Below are 11705 nucleotides of genomic sequence, written 5' to 3'. Positions count from 1 at the left end.
TATTTTACATACTTTCAAAGAAAGATAAGCCATTAGGGCTTTCTGAGAAAAAATACAACAGAATAAGAAACAAATTATTATACAAATTTATATCTCAATTACAGCATAAATTTAGAATTGTGAATTATTTCATGCCCCTGCAAGGAATTTTTGGGATTCCCTCTTGTAATGTTTCTTCAAACAAACTTGTAGCTTATTTCCCGAGACATGATAAGAAAAAAAAAACAGTATGAGAATATATTCTTTGAATATAAAAAGCATAATTTGTATAAGAAAGTCAGATTATTTTAAAGCAAAGCTGAGAGCAATTTGTAAGTGCAAAACGGTAGTCAACACTAGAGAAATGGTAGTGTATTAGCAAATATAGATTATGAATACAAAATAGTGGAGTACAGTCAATGAATATCAACGACTAAAGTATAAATAGCAGTAAATAGTCAACAGTAAATTAGAAACGGGAAATTGCCTGACAGAGATAAGGAAAACAGGAAAGTATAAAATGAAGTTATATACATGACATGCAGTAATATACACGGCTGGCACCTATCTTACCAAGAAATTTATGCTGTAGGTAAGAAATTTATATATGCATTTGGTTCAGGTTATATTCAGTTGTTGGAAACAATATATACCTTAAGTAATTGAAACAAAATATGGCAATACACATGGCTACCAGCTATATTATCCAGAAATTTATGCCATAAGTGAGACATAAAAATACAATCTAGAATAGTAATAAATTGTTGGAGAAAATCTATTTGCTGTCAATAATATGTACTGTAAGTAAATTTTAAAAAGCCTTACTATATATAGGACCAGTAAACACATTATTAAGGAGTTTATGAAAATAAAATATGTTGCTATAACTCTGAAACAATAAGAGCAACATCAATGATAAATATATCTATAATAACAATTACGTAACATATGTTAACAAAAAATGATATATAATATCATCATAATCGGAGAAGGACAAAATACTTGAATATAAAAAAACCAAGCCTTTGATAAATAAAGGCAGTTGATTGTAACAAAATTTAGGACACTATGTAAATATGCCGTCTGAGTTAGCAAAGTAAAAATAATAGTAAGCTATCAGAAATACAACGAAGAAGAAAAAGAGTGAAGAACAGGGAAGAAGAGAGAGATTGAAGAACAGAGGAAATGAACATATATATACAAAATAGTACCTTAGACAAAAACAGATTTTATAAATATAATTATATATAATAAAACTAAAACAGGAGACAAAATAAAATATGTTGGCATAAGCTCAAAATAATAAGGGCAACATCAAGAGTAGCCATATTTTTAGTAACAATTACTCAGCACATATTAACAACAAATGAAATATAACATCATCATAACCATGAGGGACTAAAATACTCTGATATCAAAAAGGATATTTTTGATACAGCCAAACGTTATATCTCAAAGAGATTTAGGAAATTATGTGAATATAGATTATTAGTTAATGAAATTAGAACAGAAATAAGTAACTGAAAATAAAATAGAAAAGGCAAAACATAAAGTACAGTATAAAACACCTCATATAACCAACAAATATAACATTGTAAAATAATATTTTAAAACAAATCAACCAAAATAACTTGAGAAAATGATTACCTTATTGAACGGACAGCGAGTAGAACGATAGATCAAAGAGAACAACGAAAATTACTGAGTAGGAGGAATAGAACGCAGATATTTAAAGAAGGTGATAGGATTAGTAAGAGATGAGTAGTGTTGTTATGGCAGTTAAAGACGGGAAAAACAGAAAGAACAGAATATGATGGATGATAGTAGCTGAAGAACGTAGACAAAGAAAGAGTAAAATGATAACAGACAGTATATATAGAAAAATTTACCAGTGTCTTGCTTAATATCGAATACAAATCCCTGCAAACAGAAACCAATAAAAGTAATGATTTATTAGCAACAGGCGTCACACTGCATGAACATCACCGCAAAAAATAAGCAATAAATAACCGGCAGCTATTTTTTGTTTAGATATTACACAAAACGCAAAAATTACAGATACACGTGGCAAATAAGAAGGGCATTATAAATATTATTACATTAAAACGATAACAAATATTAGTCATTTATTCAAATTAATATACGTAAACGGAAATTATACATATGCTAAAAGTAGGAGCCCAAAGGAAAAAAAAATGTAAAAAATTATAAAATTATAAAAAATATTTTTCTTTTTCCTCACTAATATAATAATCGATTGACAAAAAAAAAAGAATCAAAAAAGAAAAACCCGAACGTAGATCTAAAAGAAACAGGACAGTATTGAAAAAATGGGGAAAAATAAAAATACGGATCTGAAAAATATGAACAAACACATGAAATGAAAACCAAAATATTCAACCAAAACACTGTACAATAATAACAAATAGCGTAATCGGACCAAAAATTAACATGCATGTACAACTAATGAGACAAAATGTAATATAAAGCATTCAGAAACATATATATATACAAAAAAAAAAAAGGAGAGATGCAACTACAATAAATCTAGTGAGGGAGGAAAAAAGATCTACAGAGTTACAGGAAGAAGATATTTAGAGAACGAAGAAATGGGACAAAAAACCAAACAAAATAGACTAATCTAAAAGGTTGAAGAAGGGAAAAAAATAAATATTTAAATATAGATCCAGAAACAGTAAAGATAAACATATATGCAGAAGATTACAGAAACGAACGAACCCAAAGAAAAATATAAGCCTGTTCAGTGCAAATACGAAAAGATATAAGCAGATCTAGATCTAGCAAGAAGGAAAAAAACCCAGATTTTACAAAAAAAACAAATATGACAAACGAAAAAATATGAACAAATATTTACAAAAATAAAGGAATTTAAAAGGTTTCAAAAAGAAAAACCAAAAGGGGAAAAAGCATATCCAGAAACAAAAGCTAGATAAACATAAATGTAGAAACTCATAAGAACAAACAGACCAAAAAAAAAACACAACCCTAATCGCTCCAAATATGCAAAAAGGAAAACGGATCTAAAAGGTTACAGAGGAAAACAAACGGAGAAAAGGGGAAAAAAGGAAAAACCCTCAATCTCAGTTAAAAAAAATTTTGAAAATTGCAATAGCAAAGCAACGGAAGGTGTAAATGACAACAGGAAGAAATAATGGAAAAATGGCGGAGATCAACAAACAGAAAATAGGGGAAAAAACTGAGGTTCTGTATCGATGAAAGAAGATTCTAGAATGTGACGGAAGGAAAAATATGGAAGAGAAAGAGAGAGAAAAGGCTACAGATAAGACTGAAATGAGGGAAATGAATCACGGGCAAACGACATAAGCATAAAATTAGTAAATGACCAAAATGGTCACGGCAAATGTGCACACAAAAAGCCCTAGTGAAGGGTAGTATCGTCATTTTACTCTCGGGACACGGCCGTAATTAAAATTTTAGCAAAAGAAAAAATCAGGGCTAAAATGGAAAGACACTGTTCATAACACTGTAGCATGAACAGTGAATCTCGTCCTCTCTTTTACTGTATCATGAACAGTGAATCCCGTCATCTCTTTTAGTATATGTATAATATGCATCTTATTTCATCATTTGAATTTGAATAAAGTTACTGCCTTGTTTGTCCTTCATTCGAACTTATCTCCTCTAGATATTTCCATTAACGACGTCATTTATATAATGATAAATTTAATGATTATATGTTTGACAATGATATCATCGTTGTCATAATGGTGTGCGCGATAATATGACTTAACAACAGATTATTTCTTGGCACTGCAACACGTCTGCTAATTATATTATCATTATTGTAATCATCCTGTTACTGTAGCGTGTTTGAAATTACAAATTTACACGTCTAAATTATTAAGTCATCATCATCTTAACGATGTAACAGATAATGATGGTACAACGCAAATTTTTTTGTTTTTTTGAAGTTATGGCACAACGCAAATCGGTACTACACATGTCTGATAATCACATTATTATTATTATTATTATTATTATTATTATTATTATTATTATTGTTGTTGTTGTTGTTTTGTTATTGTAATGCGTTCGGATTTAAGTTGAGAAAATAATGATGTGCGAAAAAGCAGGGCTTTCTATTTATTTTTTTTTCTCCCGGCTTCTTAATTTGAATGGAGTCTTTACCATAATTAATGGTGTCATGATCTAATCTAATGTTTGCTTTTTGTTTCTTAAAGAAATACTAGTATTATTTATTCTGTTGCTTCCTTTATCACTCTCTTCCGTCACTGACGCAAACTTTCTTTAAATAAAAAATGAGATAATAAAATTCGCGTGTCAAACAATAAATAAAAAGAGTGATAAAAAAAATAATAGAAAGAGTATATACATTACCGACTTTACAAATTCAAGGAGAAAGGGATGAGTTAAAGTGTTAAAAATTAGCGTAATCTAACCAGACGTATATACAAAAATTTAAAATATTTTACAAACAAATAACAATGTTGTAGCATAAAATTAAAATGTGAATCGTTTATAACAATTACTGAATAATTTTGCTATTCCAAAAATCTTTTTTTTTTTTTTTGAAAGAAAAGGTTATATTTTATATAACAAATTTGAAGTCACACCATCAGGGAAAATAACACAATGAAAAGTGCAAGAGCCAAATATCACGGGCCCAAACAAATTAACTTCGGTTGAACATAATAGCCTGAAAATGAAGATTTATATTATACAATCAGCCGAGTATTGGGGAATGACTGACAAAAAATTGCAAAAATATTTAGAAACAAGAAAATGATATTATTATTTGTTACTCTTCAAATCTTTCATCAAAAATATATATATGTGGGAATTGGCATTCAAACACACATTTGATTAATCAAAGTCTCTCCGATCATCTGCCGCCGTTACAGGAACCGAAGAACATAATTAGGCAGCACCTTTGGAGACCCCTCTGACCTCAGGCGATGGCGATGGATTACCGGGGATGACCTGTGTTATGTGCAAACTTATGTCAATAGCAGTCTCACGAGGCAGTGAAGAGAGAAGGGATCCGAGCATTTTATTGGACACAGAAAATTGATCAGACTCAGAAAGGTACCTTCATGGGGTAGACTTCGGTAACTTCTTCAGTACCCTCGTCCAAGTACACAACATCCTGCATGGTGAGTTGGTGGTATTCAACAACCTCCCTCAGAAAACGATTCTCACGAGCATAAACTGAGTTCTCATGCGCCAACCTTGCCTTCTCCGCCAGAAGCGTTTCAAGTTGAAGCCGTATCTGCAATGGAAACACTGGCATCAGAAATGGAATTTTGTAACGCAAGCGGGATAAGCTTGCTCTGACAATTACAATGGCTCGTGGAATGAAACTAATCAGCTCTAGTTTCTTTCAGTCTTTATTTGCTTACTGATATGTTGATATGAATCTCAGTCAGTCATATTATCCTGTCATTCTTTTTTGCCTTCAAAGCTAACTCTACCTAAATTTTTTCCTTCAACTTCCTCATTGACTTGGTTTCAGGAAGACAAGCTCGAATGTGTCGAGTTCAAGAAACCATAGCAGTTTAACACGACAGTCTTAATTCAAGTAGTTATATGAAGAAGTGTAACGTAGATGAGCTGGAGCCAGTAACACGCATCAGCCTCAGTATCTTAACGCACCAAGAGAAAGTGTAACTAATTCCATAGAGAGTCCACCCCAGTTCTTTCGATTCTTAATAAGATTAGAGCAAGTGAAAAGCATCCGGTTGGGCATTTGTGAAGTGCATATTTCCAATCAGTGATATAAGTTTAAGTAAATTCCATATGAAATGAACAAAAGGTGATTGAAACAAAGAAAAATAGAAAGTACCAAATCATCGTCTTCTGGGTCATCTCCTCTTTCCCGATTCTCACGAAGGATTTTATTTTCCTCCTCCAGTTGAGCACATCGCTCCTTTGCAAAAGCAAAATCTGCCTTTACAGTCTTCAACTCTCTAAGAAGTAGTTTTGCTTTAGCTGCCATTGCCATCGCAACCTGTAATGTCAACCAAAAGGCAAATCTCATGTATTTTGTCACCGATAAACATCAAAACAATAAGTAAAGCTACCCTAGAAAGAACTCCTTAATCTGCAACTGCCTCCTCCCTCTCCACCTAAATCTCTTTTCCATTTGCATAGTTTTTCAGGGACAACCCAACAGCACAATAGCAGTGGAGGTGACCATGAAGAGCCTTCTTAGGAATTAAGCTTGCAGCAAACAAGAATGAACTCGGTACTGCAGCAAATTAAGCTTAGAGTCATTCAAGACTTCAGATTCACTGAATGTTTCAATTATTTTTATGCAGATTCCTCAGAAATGATACAATACTAATACTATGTGTAATGTATCCAACAATCCCTAATCACTAACGATCTATCTGGATAGCATATCTTATCAGGGAACCCATATGTAAACATTTGTACTATAAAAACTAGTGACACACAGTTGCCACCTTACGTCGCGGGATGCCTTCAATTGAAGTTCTAGGTCGGTTTGCATCTGGGATTGTGAGTTCTGTGCTTGATTTTGTGACTCAGAACTGCCAGGCTTTTTCCTTATATGCTTACGAGTTTCTTGGATGATGTCTACAGTTCGGTTCTCCACACGGGTAATTCCCTCCTGGGAACAAGGAAACAAACAAAGGAAAACAATATATGTAACTACATTGGCATGCTGAACTGTTTCGAGAGGTGGAAAGAGAGAAGCAAATAAGAACGTCTTCTTGCAGAAAGATTCATGCATTGCGCATATAAAATGGTATTTGGTCGCCCACACAGGGATTTTCAGAAAACACAAATGAAGTTATAAACAATCATAAAATGTTCTGGTAATAAACTAAAGAGTAAGAAAAACACTGCAACCCTGCAACCACTCCAAATACACAATCAACCATGGAAAGAACTGTACTTTGTAAGTTATTTCAGCAAACCGTATGAGAAAGCTTACCTCCAATGCATTACCAATGGTGCCACCAATATAGTTGAAGGAAGATGTGAGTGCATCCAATCTCTTCTGCAATGTCGGATTATCTGTTCTTCTACGGCTCTCTCCTGACTGATCCGGACCATGGTACTGCATATAAGCGGTAAACAATAAATCGCATCAGATTTTACGACTCAACAGCTATAAAATTACCCGAGTCTGGAACATCAGCTACATGTCAGCAACATTACCAAATAAGAAGATATGATGCATGATCAATAATGTCCCTACATGGAATAGAATTTCCAAAGCAAGCATCTAACAAAACTTTTCATCCAATTTAAAGCTAAGAATCATTAAGAAGTCCCACCTTGCCCCTTGTTTCTGTAGTGGGCATCTCCACCTTCGTTCTTTGGGGTCTATCGAATTGTTGAGGCTCATTGTCATCATCAAGAATAGCTTTGGCTTTTCTAGCCAGAGTACCCCAAAACCCTTGTTTGGGCTCATTCAAATTCTTCATTGATGTATACTCGTAGGACCTCGACTCCTACATTCACGAATTCCACAACATGGAAACAAAAAACCTCTATTATTACTTAGCAATGAATTGCAAACATAACATTCAACATCCAAACCAAAGTCCAGTTTCTTCCCCCACAGAACTAATAAATATAAGGGAAACAAGAGAAACAAAAGTTCCCTTCTCTCTCATCCAATGGAAATTGTTAAATTTAGCGGGAAAAAGGTTTGATTATTAGAAAATGTAATAGAATTCAATTGTCATCAACACTTGTGTTCAATTGTGTCAAAAATTAAAAGCAATTAAGAAATGAACCTCCAAAGAACAAGAACCCCACCTTGGAAAATGACGCAGGAGGGGATGGCGTAACGGGAATCGGATATCGGGAAGCAGACGATGTCGATGTCGTTGAAGAGACTGTCCCGCGACCAACTCCAGCTCCGCCGCCGCCGCCGCCGTAAGCAGAGGAGAGAGAGGAATCTCGATAGGCCGAAGACGCTCTTATGGCCTTGGCCGCAAGCGAAGAAGACGAAGACGAAGACGAAGACGAAGAATACCAATCGTTTCCATAAGCAGAAGCTGAGATCGAAGGAGGTGGGGACAGAGAATTGTTCCCATTTTCTTCTTCGTTAAAGGTTGTCGTTGAAGGCCTCGAATTCGATATTCCCTGCTGCCTCCTTCTGTACGCCATTAAAATCCCCTCACTCTCTATCTCCTCTTCAATACACACACATACGAAATTCCCCAATAGAGAATTCGAATTCTGAGAATTCCCGACCGAGAGGAAAAGGCCCTAATCTAATCCATGAACCGCCGAAATTTCGCCATAAAACAGAGAAGAATCTTGAAATGGAAATGGTATAGAATCAGAGATAAAGATTGATTGAGAAAGTGACACTCTGATTTTTCCCTTTTGGGGGACGAAAATGAAATCCCTCCTCCTTCCTTCTTCGTCGTCTTCTTCTCTTCTTCAGCTTCTCTCTCCTCGTTTTCTCTCTCCTCACTTGTTCAACGCCCATGTTTGATGTTTCCTTTCTTTCTTCCAAACTTACGGGATCCGACCCCGTTCGTCAGGGTGGCTGTTCTGTCTGACCCGCTATTGGAAAGGCCCATTGGACCAAACCCATTTGCCTATTACACGGGCCCAACTAAATGAGCTCTGCAATAATACCCAGGAAATTAGGGCTCCTTACGCAAAATTTAAACGGACGAATTTAAATATAGCAATATATGTATATTTTTAAAATATTAAAAGAATGAGCAACATGAAGTACAAAATGTGATATTATTATGATAATGACTATGTCATTTTTATTATATTTATAATATTTTGTAAAGTTTCAACTCAACCTTAATATAAGAAATTTTACTATGTAGTGTAATTATCTTTGAAAAATTAGCGATACATCTTTTTAAAAAAATATTTCTGATAAATAGGATATCTTAACATACTTATGCGATAGAGTACCTCACCATACATATTTTCTGAAAAATACTATTTATCTCTTCTCCCTTATACCCACCACCTAATGAATATCGGCAGCCCAGTTCTGCAACTTTACCATAAGACTTCAAGGGTTTACTAAAAAACTGTCACCAAGAGTCTACATTAAACAACGGTTTTCAACACACACACAAAAATAAAATAAAATAAAATCTTTGAATTCTATGTATGGACTTTCAAAACACGAGTACTTGTGTATCGGATTTACATCACTTGTTTAATTTTTTTATTCAAGTAATTAGTATATATAGTTCTTAACCTATTCAGTAAGTCCCACTTTGATTCATATTCTTTTAATCTTAACAAAATAACCCTCAAACTCTTTAATTAGGCGCAAAAAACACCTTTCAGTCTAAAATTGTTAAATTACTAACTGAAAATCACACGTGACCCACATGGTACAACACTGAAAAGACAGAAATGCCCTCAAATCTCTACAAGAAAAAAAAAACACTTCAATTCGATTTTTTTTCAATTTTCTTTAATTAATAAAACTCAAACCCAGATTCTTTTCTTCTACAAACTTCAAACCCAGATCAATTACTTGAATCGAGCCCAACGTCGCACGAGCAGAGTCTCCTTTCGTCGAATCCAACCACTTTGCCGCCCAAATCCTTCCTCGTCGTAGGCTGGCGCCGCCGGAAGCTCAACCGAGCTCATCTTTTTGCAACTCTTTCGGCGCCCTCTGCCTACTAGATCCAACCACTTCGCTGCCCAAATCAGGTTAAAGAGAATCTTGTGTTAGAAATCAAAGATTTGGTGAAAACCATCACCCAAAAGCCAAGAACATTCATGTTAGATCATCAAGAATTAATAAATCTGTAAGCGAAAGTGTACCTAAATCCATATTGCTTGATTTCTCTCTAGAGTCGTGCAGTTTGTCTTCCAGATCAACACGTTTTCTAGAGAACCCTTTAACTTTCTCTCTGTACTCTTTCTGATGATGGGATGTTAGAATGAATGAAATGATCCGTGTGATCTGGGGACCATAACTGCCATATATTGATAACTTCCCTGTTATCTTTTGGTATTTCTATTTTAGCTCATCATAAAAATAGAAATTACCCTTAAGTCTCTACACATTAAAGGCTCACACCCTATTAAATACATTAAAGCCCAAAATATCTAAACCTTAGTAGATCACTTTTAATTAGGCTTAACCTTATATGATAGTCCGCAACACATAATTATTCACATATAAGCCCAACGTTAGATTAAGGATCCAACAATCTCCCACTTGGGCTATATGTGTAACCTTATAATTATGCTTTGCAAAAATAACCGTATGAGCTCAACTTTGTTGTCATTACCGAAATGTATCTGTAACCAATCCGGTCCATCAATCATACCAACATAGGATCAAAGCGGCATTCGTTACAACTGTCATAACTCGACCCATCAATGGTCACGTATGCCAATACAACTGAATAACATGGATTATGATGTGAATGTGTAGCATGAAAATTTCATGTATTGTGATCTTAACATGCCTATTTCCAACTAGTCCACCTTAAACCTTAGTGAGATCAAACCATACCAAAATCAGAGTGTGAATAAACTAAAACTTTATTTCTGCAGAAAATAACCTCAAAATATCCATAAACTGAAATAACTGAAAATATGTCTATATCATAGAAGCATCTAAAATTACAAACTCCCATTAAAACTGAATATCCTCTAATGACATGACACCCATATGAGCAGTGTGCTCATGAAATACTTTGGGTGGCAATCCCTTAGTAAGCGGATCCGTAACCATGGAGTTTATACCGATGTGCTCTATAGACAATTGTCCACTCTGAACTCTTTCCTTGACAACTAGGAACTTGATGTCTATATGCTTTGACTTCGTCGAGCTCCTATTGTTGTTGGAATACATCACTGCTGACTTATTGTCACAAAATAACTTGAGTGGCCTTTCAATGCCATCCACTATGCGCAGCCCCGTGACAAAATTTTGCAGCCATATTCCGTGATTGGACGCCTCATAGCATGCTATGAACTCTGCTGCCATGGTAGAATAGGCTATAAGAGACTGTTTAGCACTCTTCCAGGAGACAGCACCTCCAGCTAGCAGGTAGATATAGCCCAACGTAGATTTCATACTATTTAGGCATCCAGCAAAATCGGAGTCAGTATACCCAACGATCTCAAGCTGATCCGACCTCCGATACGTGAGCATGTAGTCTTTTGTTCTCTGTAAGTACTGCAAAACCCGTTTGGCTGCTTTCCAATGGTCTACTCCTGGATTACTTAAATACTTGCCTAACATCCCAGTAACGTACGCAATATCCAGACGCATAGAAACCTGAGCATACATTAGACTTCCTATTGTTGATGCATAAGGAATCTTCTGCATTTCCTTTTCCTCAAAATCATTCTTAGGGCACTGATTGAGAATAAACTTGTCTCCTTTAGCCACAGGGGTATCACCTGGTTTGCAATCCTGCATGCTATATCTCTTGAGAACCTTTTCGATATAGCTCTTTTGTGATAATCTAAGAATACCACGAGTGCGATCTCGGTGTATATGTATGCCTAATACAAAAGAGGCATCACCAAGATCTTTCATCTCAAAATTCTTAGCTAGAAATCTCTTGGTTTCGTGCAATAAGCCTATATCATTGCTGGCAAGCAAAATGTCATCAACATATAAAACTAGAAAAATATACTTACTCCTACAGAACTTATGGTATATGCAATCATCGACCAAATTCATCTCAAAACCGAACGAGATGATCACTTAATGAAACTTGAAATACCAT

At 34.9% G+C, this 11705-nt stretch overlaps 1 protein-coding gene across 1 annotated transcript; it reads right to left on the bottom strand.

The window, feature by feature from the left end:
* Positions 1-4655: 4655 nt before the first annotated feature.
* Positions 4656-8436, bottom strand: LOC21405507. The gene is made up of 7 exons (XM_010096646.2): positions 7774-8436; positions 7287-7463; positions 6941-7066; positions 6452-6613; positions 5825-5989; positions 5072-5251; positions 4656-4962 (listed from the first exon to the last, which is right to left on the bottom strand). Exons 1-7 carry the CDS (start codon positions 8125-8127, stop codon positions 4900-4902), a joined length of 1227 nt encoding a protein of 408 aa, XP_010094948.1. The 5' UTR covers positions 8128-8436; the 3' UTR covers positions 4656-4899.
* Between the last annotated feature and the right edge of the window lie 3269 nt (positions 8437-11705).

The sequence above is a fragment of the Morus notabilis genome, unplaced genomic scaffold, assembly GCF_000414095.1.
Source record: "Morus notabilis unplaced genomic scaffold, ASM41409v2 Scaffold283, whole genome shotgun sequence".
NCBI classification, from domain to species: domain Eukaryota; kingdom Viridiplantae; phylum Streptophyta; class Magnoliopsida; order Rosales; family Moraceae; genus Morus; species Morus notabilis.
The sequence above is the reverse complement of the archived record's forward strand: the minus strand, read 5'-3'. Positions and strand labels throughout refer to the sequence as shown.

Excerpts from the sequence above, each read along its gene's own strand:
- LOC21405507 (XM_010096646.2), bottom strand. The coding sequence starts at position 8,127 with ATGGCGTACAGAAGGAGGCAGCAGGGAATATCGAATTCGAGGCCTTCA. Across the intron at positions 6,614-6,940 it reads CCATTGGTAATGCATTGGAG|GAGGGAATTACCCGTGTGGA; the intron begins GTAAGCTTTCTC and ends CCTTGTTCCCAG. Across the intron at positions 5,252-5,824 it reads ACCCAGAAGACGATGATTTG|ATACGGCTTCAACTTGAAAC; the intron begins GTACTTTCTATT and ends TTTCCATTGCAG.